The sequence below is a fragment of the Astatotilapia calliptera genome, chromosome 9 (genome assembly GCF_964374335.1).
Source record: "Astatotilapia calliptera chromosome 9, fAstCal68.1, whole genome shotgun sequence".
Taxonomy (NCBI): Eukaryota; Metazoa; Chordata; class Actinopteri; order Cichliformes; family Cichlidae; genus Astatotilapia; species Astatotilapia calliptera.
This window is the reverse complement of record NC_137430.1, coordinates 15,586,357-15,609,094: the sequence shown is the minus strand read 5'-3', so window position 1 is coordinate 15,609,094 and position 22,738 is coordinate 15,586,357. Positions and strand designations below refer to the sequence as shown.

The 22,738-nt window shown below is 39.0% G+C and overlaps 1 protein-coding gene across 2 annotated transcripts in view; it reads right to left on the bottom strand.

Annotated features, from left to right (window-relative positions):
• The window catches only part of cntnap2a (contactin associated protein 2a), a 405,328-nt gene extending 383,190 nt beyond the window's left edge, over positions 1-22,138 (bottom strand). For both annotated transcript variants that reach the window (XM_026179392.2, XM_080306454.1), the window contains exon 1: positions 20,726-22,138. In XM_026179392.2, the coding sequence (XP_026035177.2) occupies positions 20,726-20,828 (103 nt within the window). In that variant the 5' untranslated portion in view covers positions 20,829-22,138. The remainder of the gene's footprint in view (positions 1-20,725) is intronic.
• Positions 22,139-22,738: the final 600 nt, after the last annotated feature.

The following is a 22,738-nucleotide window of genomic DNA, read 5'->3' as shown; positions in this document are numbered from 1 at the left end:
TTGCACTGTGTCCTTCGCAGAATGCCAAAGAGCACTCGTCTCTCCTCTGCTCTCACAGTTAATCGATAGCATGCTTTTCTACCTCCTTAGTAAAAAGCAAAGAGGCTGCTGGTGCACAGTGCATGAGCGTATTTATGTGTTCATGAGTGCACGCCCGGATGTGTGACTGTGCATTCTCCTAATAACAAACATTCATAGACAGGCACACATATACCCACTCTGACTAAACCATTCATACTCAAAGATGGACACTAGTAGTAACCGGAATGCTGGCATATTCTATCCATCACCCAAGCTGCTGAAATAGAGGAGCGTGGTGGGGTACTGGCTGAGCAGATAAATCTATAAATCAGATTTGATGCTTTCTGTCTGGCCATTGCTCTCTCTCGCGCACGCACACGTGTGTTTCTTTCTGCAATTTACTAAGTCAGCATCTCTGCTTGTCCCAGACACAGATTAAAAAGCTGAAACTGATCTGTGATCAGTCATGCTGTAATCCCCTCACGTTGGGCATCATCATTTCATCTCTAGACAACTGTCAGAGATGCCAGCAGACTGGATCAACGTTTATGAAGTAATAATATTAAAACTAATTTCCAAATATTTCCATTTGGGCTCACATTAAAAAATGTAACGCTTACTGTGAATGTCAGTGGTGAGCATTCATTAACCAACAGTTTAATGGGGAATTAATGAAAGTCCAAATTAATCAACTGGGCTGCTAACGGATTGACCTAACTCAATCTGGCCTGCTGGCTTTAATATTATCTTTGTGGCACTCTCAGCAGCTCTAAATTGAGCACATTGTTAATAAACTCACACTGTATATATTAATTAGTAATTTGACCTCTTTTTAAAAAGGTCAGAATTAACCACAACTACTGCTGGAGTGCATTTCAACAAACAGTGTTGTGTGTGTGTCTTTGTGTTTCTATGTGTGCAAGCAGGGCCATCAAAGTAAAAAATTTATGTTACACATCACAATCTGTTCCCAGGAATCTAAACCCTTTCAAGAACTTGGGCGGTTTACTCTTACTTAACAAGCAGAATGTGAATGATGTATTAGTTCAAGTCCAGATATTAAATCCAAGCAACTGGCCCACATTTTATTAAGCTAGTAACTGAAAGGCAAGGACTAATCAAATGCAAGCTATTAGAATCCAATTTAGACAACTGATCTTTTTAAATAGCTTTAGCTGATTGATACAGAGCTGAAACACAAGCTTGAGCAATCCAGAACAAGTGAGTTTCCAAAAGCGCGTCAGTTGTTTTTCCATCTACAAGCTCAGACTCTGACTTTGATTTAATGTCACAAGTCTGGAGTGAACAAAATTTAAGCATTCAGGCAACTGACATACCTTTTAAGCAATGTGAACTCAATAAAACACAATCAGGACAGTCAGATTACCGGACAAGTTGCCTGCAATCAGTTGCTGAAGCCTTGAAGTGCCAATAAAATAAAATAAAAAACTGTACTTGGCAGACAGCAACACTGATCAAAAATCTAATACATTGATGTCCTGTGGCATGAGTTTGGCAACACAGTCACTGTAGATTATGCATACTCACACTAATATCTAGAGCTGAACATGGCAGACAAAAATATGTGGCCCCTTCCTGCGAGCCATCTTTTCCAGAAGGTCCCATTACTTAATGCCAAATTCTCCTTCAGGTCAGTCATGGCCCATTGAAAGATGCTTTCCCCCTCTCTTATAAAAACTCCTCAGCAATCTTCCCCAGAAATGGGGATTCAGTGCAGAGTAGCACTTGCCTGCATGCAGCAGAGCTGTCAAAGTAAGGTCTGAAATTTCTTATCCAACCTTTTCGAGAGTCTAAAATGATTATACGGTGATTATCATTATTCTGCTCCAGAAGAGTTGACAATTGAAGATGTGTCTCTGTGTCTGTGATGTCACTCTGTAAATTCTCCAGCCACCTTTTGAAGAAGCGTACAGCTGCCATTAATTCACACAATGTGTTGCCACGGTATTGGAGCTTGGGATTTAATGCACACAGTTGAGATGTTCTGACTACCAAGAAAGCCCCCAAAATCCCACTATAGCCTGGCTTTACCATTCTTCTATTCTAACAAAAACATCTCTAGGTCTTTTCTGACTGCCAGAAATCTCTTCAGGATCCATCCCTTACTGAGCAGCCTCACATTGTTGTGGAGGAGTAAGTCATCACAAACTGCAGTGAAATGGGAAAAAAAATGTAAGAGCCACTGCCTGAACTTAAAATGCACATACTAATGTCTTATGGTTTAAAAGAAGAAACCAACCAACAAAAACGGGTGCTTTAAAAGTACATTGTTGAGTTTATTTATTTTTGTGTGAGCTTTTACATTTAGAAATACTGTACGCATTAAATTATTATTGTGCAGTGAGTTGTTACATATAAATACCAAAATACGTCTGTAAATAGTTCTGTATGCAGTCATTCATTTAGAGTCAGATATGTCAACAATGTGTCAGAAATGCTCTGGACTGCAACAGACACTTGCTCCTTGCCACCTATAAAAAGCAATTATACAAGATCAACAATCCACCAACCCCTGTAAGGATCGCTGTAAAAAGACAGCGCTGAGGGGCAAATGCGACTCTATATTACTTTTACACTATATATACTACTTTCAATGTTATTTAAATTTTATTATTTACTTTTTTGCTGTTTCATAGCAGTATGACAACAGGTGTGGATGGTGTTCATGAAGTCACACTGTGGACTGTTTGCGAGACAAATGTGCAGTTGCTGTCTACACCTGCAACACACTTTTACTGTACATCAGCGGTCCCCAACCCCCGGGCCTCGGACCGGTACCGGTCCGTGAGTCGTTTGGTACCGGGCCATGAGAGTTGAGGCTCAGGTGTGAAATGTATGGTTTTCAGGGTTTTTATCAGTTTTATCAGACAGATAGTTATAATGTCCACAATATTTAAACTATTCAAATACAAATTTTATTTGTCACATTCACAGCACAACATATAATGAACATGCAGTGAAATTCTTGTGTTCTGAACCACAGACAGGGTGGAGACATAGCCGTGCCACTCCAGGGCTGTTTTTTTTTTGGTTTTTTTTGCATGGGGGGACCCTAGACAGGACATTTACTGGATAAGAGGTGGGAATCAAACTTAGGATACCCGCTCCAGAGGTGTGTAGTCTTTCCACTACACTATCCAGTGGCTCCAATAGTGAAGACAAGGCTCATTTAGTATCTATAATTTAGGAGCTGATGTGAATTTCTCTGTCAGTGTAATGTAAATTGGCCCAGCATCACACTACACTCTGCTACCTTTAACATGACAACAATGTCAACAATAAGAAAACTGATAAATCTATAAACCACTTTCTTTGCTTTGAATAATGTGCACTTACAACTGTCTACATTCAACTATTACTATCATATTATGGATCAATAGAAAACTGATCTCAAAATAAAACAAGTTCAAAGTCATTGTATTGTGTACGGAGGTATAACACAACATCAATAGCAATGTAAGAAGAAACCACCATAGACACCCCAATGCCTTTATTCCCTGGCTTTCTCAGCACAAACTTTCTGTCTTTGTGTAGGTTGAACTTGGATTAATCTGGGAAAAAAGACATCTTCAAAGGCTGCCTTCTTTGTGTTCTCTCTGTATGCAAATTTAATCTAAGCTGATTTATTCTTTCAGGTTATGTTTTGATTCTGCAAGAGCACTCTCCTTCTGTAACCTTAATGAATCCTACTGTATTTTGTATTTTTGTAGCTGTTTTTTCTTGATTTTACACATGTGTATATACTGTAATTATGATGGACAATCTGTTTCTGGGTCTTCCTGGGTCTGTTTGAGCAGCTTGTGTTTAATTGTTAGTCCTCAGTTTTGAACTTTCTGGTGATATACCCAACTGCAAAGGTTGGAAGATTACGTTTTCTTCCTGATTGAACAGTTAGAGTAGTTGTGGTTGTTCTTGTGCAAGTGACTCACTTCACTTTTCTTTGCCATTTTCTGTGAATGTCCTAGTTGACCTAATAACCCATCCTAACTACCTGCTTTGTGAGTAACCACATGTATAGCTGATTCTGTGTTTCAATTAGACATGCAAAGTTTCACAATGAGAACCTGTCCACCTACCTTAGGTTACCAATCAGACAGATATTGTGAAATTTCTGAAGGTACATTTTAATTTGTATTATTTGCCATTGTGCAAAATCAGATTTTTTTTAACATTTGTTTAACATTTCATTAAATACCAGTGGAAACCATCATCATTTGCAAATACTTTAACTATCCTGATACTTTTTGGTGTATCTGCATTCCAAGTTCCTCCAACCAAATACTATTACTGAAAGAAGTATGTTACTCCACACTTTAAGAAAACAAAATGTCAAATATAATAAACTTTGGAAACTCCATGACCTAATTTCATGCAAGACCAGGCTACTCCGTTTTTCTTCTTTTCCACACATTATCTTATTCTATCCCTGCAAAACTGAAATGAGTTTGGCATCAAAGAGCTCCAAATTTAGTCTGAAAACAGACTGGGGCACTGCATCCGTGACATGGTCACCCAACAGAGGCTTACTACAGTTGTCGAGTGAATTTAGTTGCTTTGTCAGTGTAATGTTGACCTGATAATCTTGACAACCCAAAGGAGAAATGAAATGTACATGAAGAGGAGGAAGAAAAATGAAGCAGGTCAAAGTGAGAGGCAACCTGAGTAAATAAAAAACAGGCTGACATTTGAAAGTGAGAAATGAGGGAAGAAGAGAAACGAGCACATCTGCAAAGATAGATGGGGAACAAGACAAGGAGAAAAAAAAGGAGAAGAAAGCCACAGAGAGAAAAATATAGATGTGGGCAGGTAAATGAAAGGTATAAGGTTTAAAAAGGAAGCTGTGACCCCTGCCTTAGCTCGCACTGTAACGGCACCTTAACGCAGTGCTAATGGTCCTCATTCACATCTAGCCTCGGCTCTTTTTGTCTTGTAGACACACAACGCAATCTTACGAATCGCAAAAATCCACATTTAGCCTTTAAGTGCACAGATATACACAACGACACAAGTATGCAGTCATCTGAAGTGACTCTTTGCCTTATACACACACACAAAAAGATGGGTTGGAGGCAGAAAAAAAGCAAATACGCACAAACTTATTTCATAAACACGTAGTGTTTTGTGAGAGGTGAGGCACTGTACACCCTGGACAAAATGACAGGCAGCAGGATAGGGACAGAGAGACAAACAACCAGGCCCACTTGTAATTACACCTCCACCGGTTACATGTGGATACAAATATACACCCGACAATGTAAGTTAAACCAAACAAACCTGCGCACAATTTTGGAATTCTCAAATGCATCTAGTTGCACACTGAAAATCCATTTCCTCTCTCTCACACACACACACATTCACTCAAGCACTCCCAGGGAACACAATGAACATTTGTCCATTTTACAGCACGGCCCAGAGAATCCAAACATGCAGACACACCGGCACACACAGTCCGATCCCTTTCCTCCCCAGCCTGCTATACCGGAGGCTATGGGGGCCTCCAGTTACATTTCTTTCCTTATTTCTTTCTCTCCCCTTTATTTCAGCAAACAATCACACATGCACCACAGTGAGGAACACACTGACCAAGTTACGCACTGTGTCAGGACATGCACACACATACTGTAGCCATAGCTGGACTGGCCATCGGGCATACCGGGCACCCGGTGAGCCGATGGTGATTTTTTGTTTTTATGGGCTGATGGGTTTTTTTCTTTATTTTTTTCGTAACGGTATAAACATTGAAAGGTGGTGGATTGGCCAGATGCTGGGAGATGTGTAAAAATAACTAAATTGTTTGGTGGTGGCTATGGCGGAGCTTCCACAGATTGAGTAACATTAGTGAGTGGTGGAGGCCAGCAGGTGCAACACGCTGGCAGGTGGATGACAGAAAGGTGAGGCAGGCGGAGGAGAGACCGAGGCGGCCACCGGTGTTATGGTCCGATTTTCAGGTGAACTGAATTTCAGGTAAGAAGTTATGACCTGCAGTCTATCTGGGTCAGATATAAACCAAGTTTAGGTGAAGTTTATTTTCGTTGTGCTGACTTTTTACAGTCGGTTACAATAACGCGTACTGAAGAAGAAGAAACCAGCGGATGTCGCGTTAAACAACAGCAGCAGGTTTAAGCTTGATAAGCTGTTGTTAGAATGTATTTAATATTACTTTCTAGTATCAGCTGATCTTTGCTGGAGCCACAGCCGTAAAAGCTGCTGGTCATGATATCGGTTTGGTTATCTGGTGAGAGGGAAACATGAAGATGAAACCAGGAGATGTCCTTACTGAATCATGAGAGCTGAACAGGTGATGGAGAAACAGGTTTACCTTTTAGGTGACATGAATGAGTTGAAGGGAAGCTTTGAACTGTTTCTGAGAGACAAATAACACCAGGATCCTTTTCTATGTAGCTGACAGCTGGTAACTGTGCAGGGGCGGGTCTAGCAAAGTTTTGCCAGGGGGGCCAGGTAGGGCATTGACAGGGAAAGGGGGGCACAAAGAAATACTTTTCTTTCTTATTCTCATTTAAATTGTCTGGCTTTTAATAAATAATTATCTGGATCTTACAACCAAAGTTTTTATGTGATGTAAAATGTATAAAAATCCATTATTGTACAATTTTTATTTATTGTACATTACTGTAAAAAAAATTTCAGGGTCCCATCATAATTTCTTCAGAAGTAAGTACTGTATATGATGCCAGTATTTTCCCACATTTTCTAGATACTGTACTAGTACTTTGTGTAAAATGCCATCAAAAAGTCAATTAAGTTTTATTCTTTCTCACCTGTCTTTCTGTCTCCTTTCACTTTTTAAAGGTTGTCATGTTAGAAATAAATATTTTTGCCCTGCCATGCTGTTTATTGATGTGGCAAATGAATAGTTTATGAAAATATATCTAAATCTGTCATTTATTATTTTTAATATTCAGTAATGATCATGTCTCTTCTTTGTATTTATTTCAGGTTTCCACCATGTGTTGTAGATAGTTCAGGAGGTTAACTCGACCAAGCAGTCTTTGGGTTTCAGCTAAGTACTGTTTAGAATAGCAGAACAGGGAGGATGGTGTAGGTTTAAGTTTATTAGATTGATACATACATATACCAACAAGGCAGTGTACATCACTGTCACAACAGCGTTTGTTTTCATTTAAAGGCTTTATGGCTTTTCCTATAATACCTGGTGGGCCGGTCTCTAGTCAAAATGCCCGGGCCGATTTTTTATCCCAGTCCAGCCCTGACTGTAGCTTCTCTATACTGAAATAGAGATGCGCACACAGGCACACACAGAAAAGCACAGGAGCACAAGGTTATGTATGTGTGAGTTGCCTGGCTGGCTATGTTCCCATTCTGACTGTGAGCTTTTGCTTGGAGTCTAAAGTGAAAAAAGGGGGTTGTTTTTTATTTTTTGGTTTTTTTCAATGGAAGTAGCTCAAAGATTAATTCACTTAATCTTGGCCTGTAAATGGGGTATTCAAGCGGCTTAAAAAACAAATTGAATGCAAAGGCTGAGAGTAATAACAGCATTTGTCTTAGCTGCGGCACAGTGCCCTTTTCCACAGTACTCTTCCACATGAGCCGGTGACTGGATATTCAAGGTCCATTATGAAAGGTGTGGACTTGGAAGTGTATTTGCACATGGATGGTGCAAATGCAGACACACAAAGCTACTATCTTATATGCATACAGTCCACATTTTTGACTGCACTAATAACCATATGCACTTCACAGGTGAGAAAAAGGTGGAAAGCTAAAGATGTAGTGGCACTCGACGACACTGTAACAGTCGTGTAGATATGTGCGCGTGTACAACTCAGACAGATGAACAGATGTTGCGCTGTGGATTTTAATATATAATCCCCATATTCATTATGTCACCCAGGAGACACATGCAGATCCTAGTGTGCAAGTTTCAGAATATAGGTTAAATGGAAAAAAAGGAAAACAAACGTAAAGCAACAGTTAATAATTCTCCATGAATAAACCATTCAGCCAAACTCTATTTCTTTCTATATTTAAAAAAAAGAATTACAACAACTTTGCACTGCATGAGCACTGCCAAACTCTTGAATAATGACCTGGTAATCTATGCTGATTACTTTCAAATAAGCAGTAACTAATTAGTTAGTGTAATTAACCTCAACCCTCATTAAATCACTGTATGCAACATGTAATGTGCTAACTATTACTAAATAATGTATGTGTGATTAATCAGAGGTTTCTGATGCCGTGTAGCTGCAGCTCACTGAAGCTCCATCTGCTGCCTCCCGTTCCTGAGAGATCGATAATTTAAATTTCTAATATCACACTCAAGTAGCAAAAAGAGGAGTTTGTTTTTTTCTTAATTTGTATTTTTTTCACATCGTTTCTAAGTGTGTGTAACCGGCAGCTTATGCAGAACAGTGGTCACACTAAATGGTACAGTAATATTTAAATGACACCGGGACATCCTGCATCTCTGGAGCTTTAATTGTCATGTGACTTTATAACTAGGCTAACCCATTTTAGCATTTTTTTGTAGTTCACTGTTGCCATCCGATCTTAGATTATTAAAAAGATCACAATAATGATTCTAAAGAATCAATTCCATATTTCAATGTGATAATTACCAAATGGCCCTGGGTGGTTCAAATCATCTTTGATTTGAGGAAACGTGAAGCATGAAACTAGTTTCAACATTAAACTAAAACATAAAGTCAATCAGTGAGTAAAGTGCAGCTCTGTTTTAAAATCCCTGAGAGGTCCATGATGCAAGTGGTGAAGCAGTAATATGACTCTTTAATTAAAACCAATTCCATTTGTAAAAACAAAAATGAAACCCAAAAAATATTTTAATAGCTTTAATAGGGCTGGGTGATATGACCTCAAATGAAAAGTAATTGAACATTTTAGCTGGATTTTGATGCATGAATACACACACACAATCACAGATATATAAATATATTTTCTTCTTCTTCTTCTTTTGTTTGATGTTTTTATTTATTAAAGCCAAAACATGAGTCCAAATTACGAACATGGCACTTTTTTTAAAACTTGTTTTGTTAAAGCTAAGTCGCTATTTTACTTTACCTCCGTGATGTTTCCATGCCACAGAGTGGAAACACCCAGAGCAGAATCATGTGACACTTGGTAGTATGTGTTAAAGGGGAGAGTATATAATGAGGAATGTCTTAATTTATGCATGACTGGAGCAAGAGGATATCGATTAGAGGCTGCGAATGTTGTTTTAGTTTCATTTTCGATTAAATATTCAGCCCTGATCCTTACTACTATTAGTATAGGTAGATTTTCCATAACCTGTTGGCTAATCTTTTTTTTTTTTTTTTGCAGCTTTACAAAGCTTTTTAATTTTCCTTACACAATGAAACAGAAGATTCAAAACATGTGAATAGCAACTACATAAGTATAACAGGATTTGGTCGATAGCTCCAGCTTGGCCACTTAAATGAAACATGACTAACAGTAAGTGTAAAAAACAGCAGTTAGTGATTAGAGATGGACCGATCCGATATTACGTATCGGTATCGGTCCGATACTGACCTAAATTACTGGATCGGATATCGGAGAAAAATAAAAAATGTAATCCGATCCATTAAATATCACGAAAGCACCTCACAAAATTTGCAACACGCCGTAACTCACCTCAGAACGTTAGCACGTCGGAGCAGTATGCATCACGTGATAGAGCGGCTGTGGCATGCGGGACCTGTCGGTGGTCTGGATAGCATTTGGAGCTTCGCTAGCAACCCGGCATTTCATCTCCGACAAAGTTATCCCCGAGAGAAGTAAAGCAAGTGTGTAAGTCCATCTCTGAATGTTTGTAAAGCATTCCTGCGTTAAGCTTAACAAGCGATATATGGAGCGACTGCCTCTTCTCGCTGCTACTTCAATCATGAAACTGCTTAACGATCAGCTGATTGGCTTTTCTGTCGCGAGTCCGTGTCTCTAGTTTGCTTTTGGCCCACTTTGCACCAGAAAGAGGAAACCAGCGGCTGAACAACAGCAGCACGTTTAAGCTTGATCAGCTGTTGTTAGAATGTATTTAATATTACTTTCTACTCGAGGATCTTTTTCTACGTAGCTGAGCTGGTAACTGTGCAGGGGCGGATCTAGCAAAGTTTAGCCAGGGGGGCCGACAGGGCATTAACAGGGAAAAGGGGGCACAAAGACATACTTTTCTTTCTTATTCTCATTTAAAATGTCTAGCTTTTAATAAATAATTATCTGACACCCAAAGTTTTAATTTGATGTAAAATGAATAGAAGTCAATTACTGTATATAGCAACTATTAAGTCTAATATACCCTAGTAAGCTATAGTACTTTTTCCTTTGGGAAGGTACCATCTGTGCAGTCTGCAATTTTGTTGAAGAAAGATGTTGAATCTATTTAATATTTCTTGAAAAATAATTGATTTCTGTGCATTTTTTTTCACACTGCATCAAATTAAGGTTGATTACGTCGATTAAGCATCATGAGGTGGAGCGTGAGGGGTGGTTCCCTATTTTTTATTTATTTATTTTTGTTGTTGCTGGGAGTTGGAACCCTATTAGTTAGGTTGCTTAATATTTACGCTAAGTACTCTTTAAAATACCAGAATAGGGAGGATGGTGTAGGTTTAAGTTTATTAGATTGATCAGTAGAGCTGGGCGATAGAACGATAACGATATGTATCGCGATATAACTTTTACTCGATAGAGAAATTAAGCTATCGCGATAGACCTCGCCGCTCTTGTCCTCAAAAAAAAAAAAAAAAAAAAAAAAAGGTCAGCCAATCCAAATTAAGTAGCGCAGAGCCAAACCAATCACAGCTGCAGCGTCACGTCGCGTGACTTGTTACGTACAGCACAAGTGCCAAGCGGCACGTGTGTTTGTTTGGGAAGCAGCCAGCGGGTAATGGAGCCAGCGCGTAATGGAGGAAATGAGTGTGCCGACTAGAAAAATCAACCGAGCGTGACCGAAGAGAAAACAGATGATGGTTCCAATGCCGGAGAGATTGTCAAACAGAAGAGCCATAGAAGTTCCGTAGTGTGAAGGTATTTCGGCTATTTCAAGTCTGACAAAAACAGAGTAGCGTGCACTGTAAATTGTGCCGAAAGCAAGTCTGGAAATACAATAAACTGGTGCATGCGTCACACTGTGCGCCACGTTATTGTTTCGGTGAAATGAATTTCTACAATACTGTTACTGTTAATTCTACTCTCTGCAGTGTTTAAATGCTTACATATACACACAGTTACTGTGTGTATATGGAAAATCTCCGTTTTCACAAATACCCGTGTACGTAGCCTCAGTCTCTGACTGGAAGCGCTAATTCGTCATTCGGCTTTTGTCAGACTAAAGTAACTGTTAAAACTGTTTGAAAAGCTCAGCTATACAACAAGGAGAGATTGAGAATTTCCTTTTAGTTCTCAGTTTATTTGATATTGAAAAAAGTTAGTCAGTTTTGTCTGTTCTTCTGTAAAACAAACTAAGATTTATTTTTAGAATTAATATTTTGTTTCTAAGTGGAATTGACAATTTAGTCTGTTTCGTTTGTTCTATTTTGAAACTTAAACGCTTTAGCGGCTGCCTTTTGTGTAGTTTGCAATATTTGCCTTTATTTATCTGAAAAAGTCTCATGTTCCTTAAGTACATCTACCCTGTTGAACTTATTATGGGAAATAAATATTTAAATAAAAACAAGCTGCTGATTATTTCACATTTTACTTGTGAGCAACGGCACATTTAAATCTTACAAATATAGTTATTTGGCTTATATCGTGATAGATATCGTTATCGCCTGAAATGAAAAAAACATATCGTGATATGAAAAAATCTCATATCGCCCAGCTCTATTGATCAGTATTGCTGAACTATGAAATATATTTTTTTGCATACAGGTATAACAGAATAGCTTTAGTGTAGTTGTTGTTTTAAACTTGAGTATGAACTTATACAAAATGCCGCAAGATATTTAAAAAACAGTTTTGTTGATTAAAAAAAACACTATATCGGATTCATATCGGTATCGGACATGAAAAAGTGGTATCGTGCCATCTCTACTAGTGATCATGTACGTGTTGTTGAACTAGTGACACCGATAGTCTTCCTACCACTGTGTGCTGTTCAAGAACATATGCAGGGGGTACAACACTACTCTGGCCGGTGTGTCTAAAGCTTTTTCCTGCTACTCACAGGGACGGCTGTTAGTGCTCTTTCTGACACCGTTGTTTTGGCTCTGGTCATATGGGGTCAGTTCAGGTACAGTGCAATGCTTTTAACTGCTTTTTCCTGACACTTTGCTTTGTCTAGAACAAATCAATTATGGCATTTTGCCAGGATTAATCTAGGGCCAAGAGCCTTTCCCTATCTACATATTATCTCCCTCTAAGTGATCCTACTGCATATGAGGCTAAAGCAAACTGGAATTCGAGTCCATATTATGCTTTTTTGGGGAAATATCCAGTCCTTTGTTTAGTTCCCAGCAAAATAAACAAAAAAGAGTATGTGTTGCCAATAAACTAAATCTAATTCAATCCTTCAAATTGATATGGAAAATATTTTAAAATGAACAGACATGAATGTGTGGCTGTTTAAAGATATATCAAATAAGTTCGTGCAGTTTCACTTAGCTTAAGGCTTGCCTTTTCAAACTCAAGTTACCGTTTAGGAGATTGCTACTGATACTGTCAGATTTCATGTGATTTATTCTGGTTATATGAAATCTGTCTTTAAGAAGTTACATTTTGGGAATGTTTATGACTTACATAAATGAATTAATAGTTAAAAAATTTAATAATGTGGTCAAAATATCATGCAGAGCTTTTTTTTGTGGACCTGTGTAGGCTAATCCTATGTCACTGTTTGTAGCATGTGTTGCTGCACATGTCATTTTTCTAAAAGTTTTCTGCACTAACAATGGTTCTCAATTGACCAACAGGGCAAAGCACCATTTCTCTAAAAGCTAATTGGTAAATCCCACATAATTCATCTATGAGCTGTACACAGGTAATAAAAACTCAGAGATTATACGCATTAGAATCAGTCAGGAGAGACTCCTGTAGCTCCCAATACGTCTTCAACAGTAAAAACATTTGCAATAAAATGTAAAAAAGAAAAAAAAAAGAAAAAAAGAAAATGCTTTAAAAAATCAGTTTAGGATAAACTGCATACTTAGACTACAAATTGGAAAAATAATTTACTGGATTTTCAGTTGCTTAATCGCCATGAGTGACTGAAGATGCTTACTATTTCTTCTATGTTGAGAACATCAGATTAAAAATAAAGTTGCATTCTTAGACCTTTAATTTATCTGCCATTTTTCTGTAAACAGTATTTGTTTTATTAAAAAAAGATAATTTATTTGGGACTTCCTGGTTTATAGATTACATGAAGTCAATGATAAAGTGACTTTTTAATTTGAAAAGAATTAATTCGATAGTGGGCACCACCAAAGGGAATTGGAGTATCACTGTCCTATTCTCTGACTAATGCAACTGCTGCACTTTGATGCTGCTACAGATTACAATAACAATGATCATTTTTAATGGCAAGGTGTCAGAGAAAATCCTTGCTTCCTGACCATCTTTCCTTGAGGTGTCGTTCTTCATCCTTGTCACTTTTCTCATCGTGGTGCTTCGTCTCTTGTCCTTCTCTTTCCTCCCTTTTGCCTTGCCAGTCTAATCTCCAACTCAGAGACTGCTGTCAAATGAGGTGGACAGATTCTGATGGCTTCTAATAAGAACACATTCCACTAGAATAACTTTCTGATTCTGCACATTTACACATGCAGACACATAGAGCTGCAGTGTTACATACAGTGAAGCATGAATGCTCCAATTTGTACCCAGAGAAGCAGAATTACATAATTATCATACTGCACTCCGTATTATGGGTTTCATTTGCAATTAATACATCTGAAGTTAATAATGTTTAATGAACAGTGCGAGTTTGTGTGCCTGAAGAGGGGAGGGGACAATGGTAGTGTGTATGTGAGCTGCATGGTGTGTGTGTGCTTTTGTCCATGTTACGTTACTGACATTGTTAGGGGAATTATGTAGTATGACTTGTCAGTGCATATTTGTATCACTGTGGCCTTGCTCCCATGATGAAACATTGATAGCCTTGCAGTAGCATTCCTTCCAAGAGAGAAATTTCAATTCGTCGAGGAAAGTGACACACCAGTCTGAGAATAAAGCTGAAGGTAAGAGCAGAAAATGCAGCAGTTCTGGGCCAGTTTTTACTTATACATGTTTGTTAGTCTCATGAACTGTGATATTAATAAGAAAGCCTCTATTTTAGCCCATGAATGCTAATATTTTGACAATACATGTTTGAATATATTGCACAGTGGAATCCAGACCACCTATATTTTCATCTCAACCTTGAAGTAATTAGAAAGTCTGACGCTTTACAAGCACATGAAAACAGAAGAAATTTGGCCATGCAGAAAGAAGAATACATATTTATTATTCTGTAGCAATCAAATTTCAGCAAACTTGTGGCATTTACTACATTATGTGAGCTGTTCAGGTTGTTGTAATGTTAAAACCTTCCTCTACCTACTTTCCCCCACCAGTTTCCTGTTTAACTAAATCTACTTGCAGCTATTGTTCACTTGATATTAAAATGTTTTAACATTTCCAGCAGAGTGTTGCTTACTAAATAGCATTGTGGGAGGGGAAAACAAGGCGTCAGGAATGAGCTACAGTGTCAGAAATAAATTAGTTTCTAAGAAACAAGTTTGCCGTTGTCAAATGATTGCTATGCTTTTTTCAAAAGAGGAATGCATAACACTGAAGAAATAACAAATCTAGATCAGTTGTACCTACAGCAGTGTCAGCCATGCATGCTATGTCTTTCCAGAATAATGCTCATCACAGTAAAATTCTAAACAGTTTGAATAACTCATCGTTATCAATTCATATTGATATTTATAAAATATAATTGTTCAAAGATTCAGAGAGTCTGGAGAAATTTCTGTGTGCAAGGGATGAGACTGAAAATCAATACCTGATGCCCGTTATCTCCAATCTAAAGAGGAGAGGGATCTTATGGTTTGTTATCAGCACTCCGCTCAAAAGGCTGGATCTCTGATGGTATGGGGATGCATTAGTGCCTATGGAGCTGGCACATCTGGGAAGACACTGTCTACACTGAAAGGTAATTAGTGCATCATGAAGCAAATATATGGTAAAGACCCAGACTAGAGCAGGGCGATATGACCAAAAATATTTATCACGATATACATTTGAAAATTTGCGATAACGATATAACTGACGATATAATTGACACTAGACAAAATACTTTACAACTCCACAACTTTATTAGTGCAAAAAAAAAACATCAATGTATTTTCACTTAAACAAGCAGCTGTTTTATGTGAATTAAAGTTATAGAAAAATTTAACAGTGCAAATGCAAATTCCTTGCTGACAGTTTAACCAAAAGGCATTTCCAGTGGAAATTGTCCGACATATCCTCAGCATAGCTATGCATATTATCCACAAAACTTAAAAAGAGGTTATACACACACAATACGGTAATATTATGTTGAAGCACAGTACGTATCACTCTGCGATGCTCCTGCCTACGATAGCTGTAATGCTCCAACAATCCATCAAGCGGTGCGGGTTCGTAGCTTAGCAAAGTCGTAGTAAAACATTTGACAAATTTTCGAGGGCCGTGTACGACATAAAATCGTTTCGAGGTCAGTAAACACAACCAGAATTCATACATAAGGCACACGGGATTATAAGGGGCACTGTCGATTTTCAGAAAAATCAAAGGATTGATTTTAAGTGTGCCGTATTTTACAAAAAAACACGGCAATAACGACGGCCCGCTAGCATGCGCTACCAAAAATAGTGCTTTGTTCTGTGTCTGACGGACAAGAGCAAAACCAGTTCCACACCACTGAAGTTGCAGCATTTTTACAAACCAATTCTGGTTCATCCGTTTCATTCAACGATTTGCTTTCGCCACCATGCTTTTTCCGACGTGTGCGTATGATAATAAAGGCACTGCGCATGCGCGTTTTACCCATATTCTATCGCAATATTTCATTTTTCTATCGTTGCCCAAAATTATCTTGGTATTACCATGAAGAGTATGATATGGCCCAGCCCTACCCAGGACTGCTGAGCAGCTAGAATCGTATACTATACAAGAATTGAACAACATCCCTCTCCCAAAATTCCAGCAGCTGGTCTCCTCAGTTCCCAGATGTTTGCAGACTGTTGTTAAAGGTGTGTGTGTGTGTGGGGGGGATCCTTAACAGTTGTAAACTTGGCCCTGTCACATCTTTTATGTGATGTGTTGCTCCCATCACATTAAAAATGAGCTAATTAAGTTTTCTTAATTTTCTTAAAATTGTACATTATCTTAGCTTAAATATTTTATATGTTTTCTATGTTCTCTTGTGGATAAAATACAAGTGTGGGAAGTGGGCATGTACATGTAGGAAAAATGATGAGAGAAAGACTGAGGAATTTGGAGTAATGTAGGGGTGAGAGAGATGAATCACTACAGTTACAGGTAGGGTTGAGGCAGTGGAAAAATAGGAGATGACTTGCTTTTTATTTTTGCTAGATTTTGTTGAGGAGGCATAAAGGTAGGTGTAAAGGTAGAGGAAGAGCTACAAAGAGAATTAGAAAAGGAGGATAAGCAATCAAGGAAGTGCAAAGGAGCAAAAAAACAGGTGGAAGGCAGCAATTTAGATGGAGGGGGTAGAGCAGAGAAACAGCAGTGCAATTAACATCCACACCTTATTTCCTAGCTCTGGTTCACTTGTCTCAGTGCATGATTAATCCACAAATGTGGACGCACACACACACATTCCCAAAACACAGGCAGGTGCACACATATAAATATCCAAGGGCCAAACATAGCTACACAGCAAGTGTAGTGCTGCTCTAATCTGAGCCTAACCAGTCTGCTTCCTGCAGCCTTAATCCTATCATTATCACCTCCTAATGGGAGCCATCTCAGACACACAAACACAAAAACAAGACAGAGAATTGGCAAGAAGTTGACCCATGTGGTGGTTAAAGGGTTTGCTTTTATAACCATATTCACTCTATATCCCAGTAGAAGAGAATGGAAATGCAATCATTTATTTGAGTGGAAAAAAGCTAAATTTCTTTTTCCAGTGTCAAATGATTTGTTTGGACCAGAACCTGGAAAAATTGCCAGTGATTCACACTCACACAAGAACACTTCTGTGTGCAAATGTCACCATTTGGCTTTATATTGTTTTTTATATATGTATACTGAAGAACAGGAGACCCTGACTTGTTGCCCTGGAGGTGAAACCAGACTGATGTCTATGTCAAATGGCCTGGCAAGCTTAATGAGATGAGAAAAGGCTAATCTGATTCTATATCAGACAGGCTCTAGGGGCATCCCATTTAACCACCCAGAGTCCCACCAACACACTGACTTAAAGGCACATCCTTTACGTTTTACACACTGGTGCTGTGACTCTTAAAAATTTAATTCTTGTCCTTTACTATGCAAGTAATGAATAGCAGCTTTGCAAAGGAGCGCCAGAGAGTTCAAAGCGAATTAATTAAAATTATAACCTTTAAAGCTAAATAAAACAAGCTCTTCTTGGAATATTTTACAGCCAAGGAAAATATCTGTGCATATAAAATATATTTAAGTATGTTAGCACTGTATATGGACACTGAGCAAATAATCCAGTCGTGAATTTTCTGTGTGAACCAACTTAATCAGAAAAAAATATGGTAAAGAGAAAAATTAAAGTCTGATTGGTTATGAAATGATAATGAAACATTATGGTAGGCAGACCTTGCCTTGACACAGTACATCAACAACAGATTTACATACTGCACAGTGACAGCTCAGTAGAGGATACCACTAAAGTACACCAAGGACAGACATAACCCATTTTTCTTCCACTGCATGTATCTGATGGCTGAGTGTACATCTTATATGTATTTCTGAGTTACTGTATCTATATTTGTGCATGCATGTTCATCTAATTATAACCGTAATTCTAACCCTAACCCAATAAAATGATAGAAAAATGAAACACTTTATTTCATGAGACAGCATGAAGCTTCCCTTTTTGTAAAACTTTGATCTGATTCAAAATGTTTGCACTAAGCGCTGCAAGAGGACGCAATAATAGGGCATGTGTCTGGCCCCAGAGTTAATAAGAAATCAGCCAGCTTCACAGCCAACCAATCACATCCCCCTTCCTCTGAAATAACCTCCCTGTTTGTTTCCCTTCAGGGCTTTAAATCCACACTTAAAATCATTGTTTCCTCTTAACTTTTCACTGGATTGCCTGGTTATATTTACTCCTGTTTCGCTTGTGCTTGCTGCTACCAGACCCCTATCCATCCTTGAGGCATCGCTCTCTCCCTTGGCTGTCAGTGCTTCGGTCCAGATGTTTTTGGAGCTGAATCTTGATCCTCCAGGAGTCTGATCACTACTCCTCTCTCTCTTCCTCTCTCGCTCTCAACTGTTTGTGTCTGTCTCCCTTTTTTGTGGTTTTTGTGTGTCTATGTGTTTGTGCAGTCTGCCCTGCTCCCAGGTTTTCACGGTAGCAAGAAGGCCATTTGGCTCTGTCTTATCTTATTTGGTAACACTTGCCGGATGTCCTCTTGGAGCATATTCTTGTGTTTTTCAGCGTATCACTTTATCATCTCCATTGCATTGGCTTCAGACCACCTTTGCTGTTTTTCAATGTTTTTCTGTTTCTGATCTGTCGAATTCTATGGTGAGTGTACAATTCACAGATTATCATCTATCTTCCTTTAAAGTAAGACCGAGGACTTGTGTGAATGTACCAGCCCGATTAAAAAAGAAAGAAAGAAAAAAAGACTTGATTCAACTTGGATTTGTGAAAACTTAGATGAATTCACAACTAACATGCAAATGAATATAAACCCGCATGAACAGGGGAAAAAATCCTTCCGTCGCTTTTTTGTCTTACACAGAACACACATGCTTAATGTACACTGGAAACACTTACAGACTTGCACATGTTTGCATTATAATATTAAAGGCGCTAGATAAATGGTAAAACACATTCTCACTCACTAATTATAGGAAAATGTAAGAGGTGGCGGCTGATACATTTTTAAAGCGATCTGAAATCTAACTTTTAATGAGACACTGTCCTCTCAGATATAGCGAGGCTCCCCCGGTCAGACCCTCCAGGTGACGGGAGTAAGAGGACTCTGGATTTCCACATCTTATCAAGCGTTGCCACAATGACACCTGATCGTTGTGAGGTCGCTCTTATTAACGAAAGCTTTGTGCGCGAGAAACGCACAGGCAAACTCTTCCAACTCTCCAGGTATCCTTTGCCTCCCGTCACGCTCTCTGACACTGCTTCGCGCGCGTACCCCTGCTCAAGCGACTCGCGGTAGCGTCTCTCCGTTGTTGTCTGTCAGATGGGATGATTAATGAGGCGCGTCCACGGGCACATCCATCCAGGACCTGAGAAGCCCTTGCGATCGCGGGGGGAATCAGTTACACTGAACCCTCAGAGTATCGGCTCAGTCACCGTCAGCAAGATCGCAATGCCACTGAACCAAGGCTGGATAATCCAAGTTAAATAAATAAATAAAAATCAGATAAGACCAGTAATAACGCATTCTATATCAAAACTGTCAGTCACGCAGTTACTTCAGTATACTATAAAAGTAGAAAAAGAAACAACTGCGGTCGATATGTTCATAAAATATAAACACTGAATTCCTGGAGTATGTCAGTGACAGTGACAATTAGAGTGAAGAACAAATGCAACACCGGGCAATGTTTAAACAAACTCTCAAGACTGAAATTACAGCGTGGATCGAATAGAAGCCTTCATCAAGTGTTCCAAGAATTAAGCAGTGAAGTGGCGGCTTTACGGGGGGGGGGAGCAAATAAAAGCGGAATGCTAATCATCTAAGTTTTCCAATGACCTTAAAAAAAGGCTTAGGCTTTAATATGCTGAGACCAGTGAGCTTGATGGAGAGTCTAATCAGAATGCAAACTGCACACCATAAAAAAACTAAATCAGACCCTACAAGTAGACAAAACCATTCAAATCAATGCACCCTTAGTTGTTGAGAGTTACAGCTTAGCCCTATTAGACCACAACTCTTTTTAAAAGAAAATGGGCATTCAGCAAAATCTCTTTACTTGGATTGTTTTATGCAAACGCAATAGTCTAAAACCAAATGTAATGTTCTTACAGAACATCAAAAAACAGGAAAGTGCTGAAAATAAAAAGGAGGGGGGGGACCGTTTGTTGGAAGTTGAACCGTTTTCCAACTGTTCTTCTCTCGGGTCCACTTTGATGACTGGGACTCCACAATAAACAGCAAACCACTACTGCCAAACTTAAATGCCATTCACTAATTCTGTGACTATCCCTCAATACTCAAGTAATTTCTGGAGTCCCCTAAAAAAAACGCAATTAAACATCTCAGCGGTCATAAAAATCCCGTGCGCAAAAAATAAAGGCACCACAGACCCTAAAGCGCTAACACGTTTAGGCTTGAACTCAAAAGTCGACCCCGCTTCAACCTCTGCCTCTCACTGCCTCTGTCCCCGGCACTACTAACGTAGCCGTAAACCTCTACCTGTGCCGCTTCTCTCCACAGGCAGATCGTTTGTTTCTCACCCATTCCCACTCTCACCCAAACAGCCCTGGAAGACCATTTCAAAAATACTGAAAAGAACAACTTACGGGTTGTTGGTAGAGCTCCGTGCACACCGCTGACATGACAGAAAATCCATAAAACCACCGGCAATAACAACGTCAGTTCCTGGGCAGGACGGTGCCGGCGCATCTTCACGGCTGCTGTGGGCGCAGGAGAGCGGGAGAGGGGAACACACAGCTGAGTGGCTGTAACGCCAGTCGGTCCGTCAGTCTCGCTTCTCAGTTGAGGACTGGCGGATAGGAGCCCGGCTGCACGGAGTTTCTCTCTCTCGCGCGCGCTCTCTCTCTCCCTCTCCCTCTCTCTCTCCCCAATAAAGAGATGATGTAAGGATGGCGCCAAAACACAGACTGGTCTGTGCTAGCAAAGAGAGCGCACTTATCTCTGCAGCTCTCTCACCTCCCTTGTTTAGCGACTACAACAAAACAGCAGCCGAGTTTCCACCGTCCAAAGGACGACACGAATGGGTGCGGATGTAGCGGACAGCAAATCCTTCAGGAGTTCAAGAAGGCATGACAGTGCACATCTCAAATCCCTGAACTGGTTTCTCCTGGCCAGCGCTCTAATGCTCTGTCCGTGGTGCTGAACTTATCTCAGCCTTTCTCTGCCCCCCACTCTGTCTCTCACACACATACACACGCACACACTCTAAATGCCTTTCCGTTTCTAATAGCCAGACAGTGCCCCCCACCTTCTCTAGGTGGTGGTGTCATTACACTTGTGCATTCCTCTTCTATCCACACATGAAAGCCCTAACAAAAAAAAATACTCGGGACCTGCACTCTCTCTGTCTTGATGTCCTCGCAATCCCCCGTTTGCCTGCATTTAGTGCAAACGAGAGAGAGAGAAAACCCATTTAACTTATCTAATGAAGATTAAATATCACATAATACTAAAGTTCTTCTCCTATGCAAATGGTTTTCCCTAACAGACTGGTTTTATTTCAAAAAGTTAAATTAAAAACATCTACATATTGTAACAAAAGGTGCTTTCAGATATTTCAAACCTTATAATCCATTCAAACAAATACATCTTGGAGATTTGCTGGTACAAGTCTTAATAGGACTGCAGAGATACACCAATCAGAACAGACTATAAGTAACTGCTTTAGACAATACATCTTTCTTTCTTTCTTTCTTTCTTTCTTTCTTTCTTTCTTTCTTTCTTTCTTTCTTTTTATTTATGTTTTTTGTTTTCTTTTAGCCCACTACTGTGATTATTGTTTTTTTTAGTAGTCATCTTTGTACTAAGAAGAAGAAATCTAGTAAATTTGCTTCAGAGGCAAGTTAAATAACATGTTTTACAATGACAAATTGCAATCCATATCTGTCTGTCACATTTGTCACTTACATGTCTCAGTCATTGTCGTCTGTCCAGAACATAATACATGATTATCATCGCTGCATGGAGCATTTTTCTAAATGAAGAAAATGGTGAATGAAAATGGCAAATTCATCACAGGCAGCTCCATCAGTGGTAATGTTTCACTTACTGCTTCAAATAAGGGATAGATTATGATAGTCAGCGTGCTATAAGGACGCACACAGGTCCATGGGTCAAATGCTTTTGATTGGTTCACCATTAGAAACATACAATGAGGCCTGCTAACAGTGTTTATTAACAAGTTACTTATCATGTAAAACTGAAAACTATACAGACTGATAACCTGTGTGGTACATTATTCTTTTGTTCAAGCAATGGTATCTTTGCATCCTTACAGCAAAAGCAAAATGACTCAACCTAGATATACATTTATTCATTAAAGAATCATGCAATACCTACAATAATCCCAATATTTCAATGGAAACCGTACAAATATTTATTCAAATGTCATAGTTTCATTTTATTTGTAATTTGGGACGTCTGAATAATTATCATGGATGGCATCACATCATCTTGTAAGAACACTATGTGTCTGAGAACTGATGAAACTAATTACAGTAGTTTTAAAGGTAAACTTTTAAAAAAAAGTATACTCGATGGTGAAGAATTTCTGTGGCTTTGCTATATATTATTTTTATTTTGATATTGTGCCAAATGTT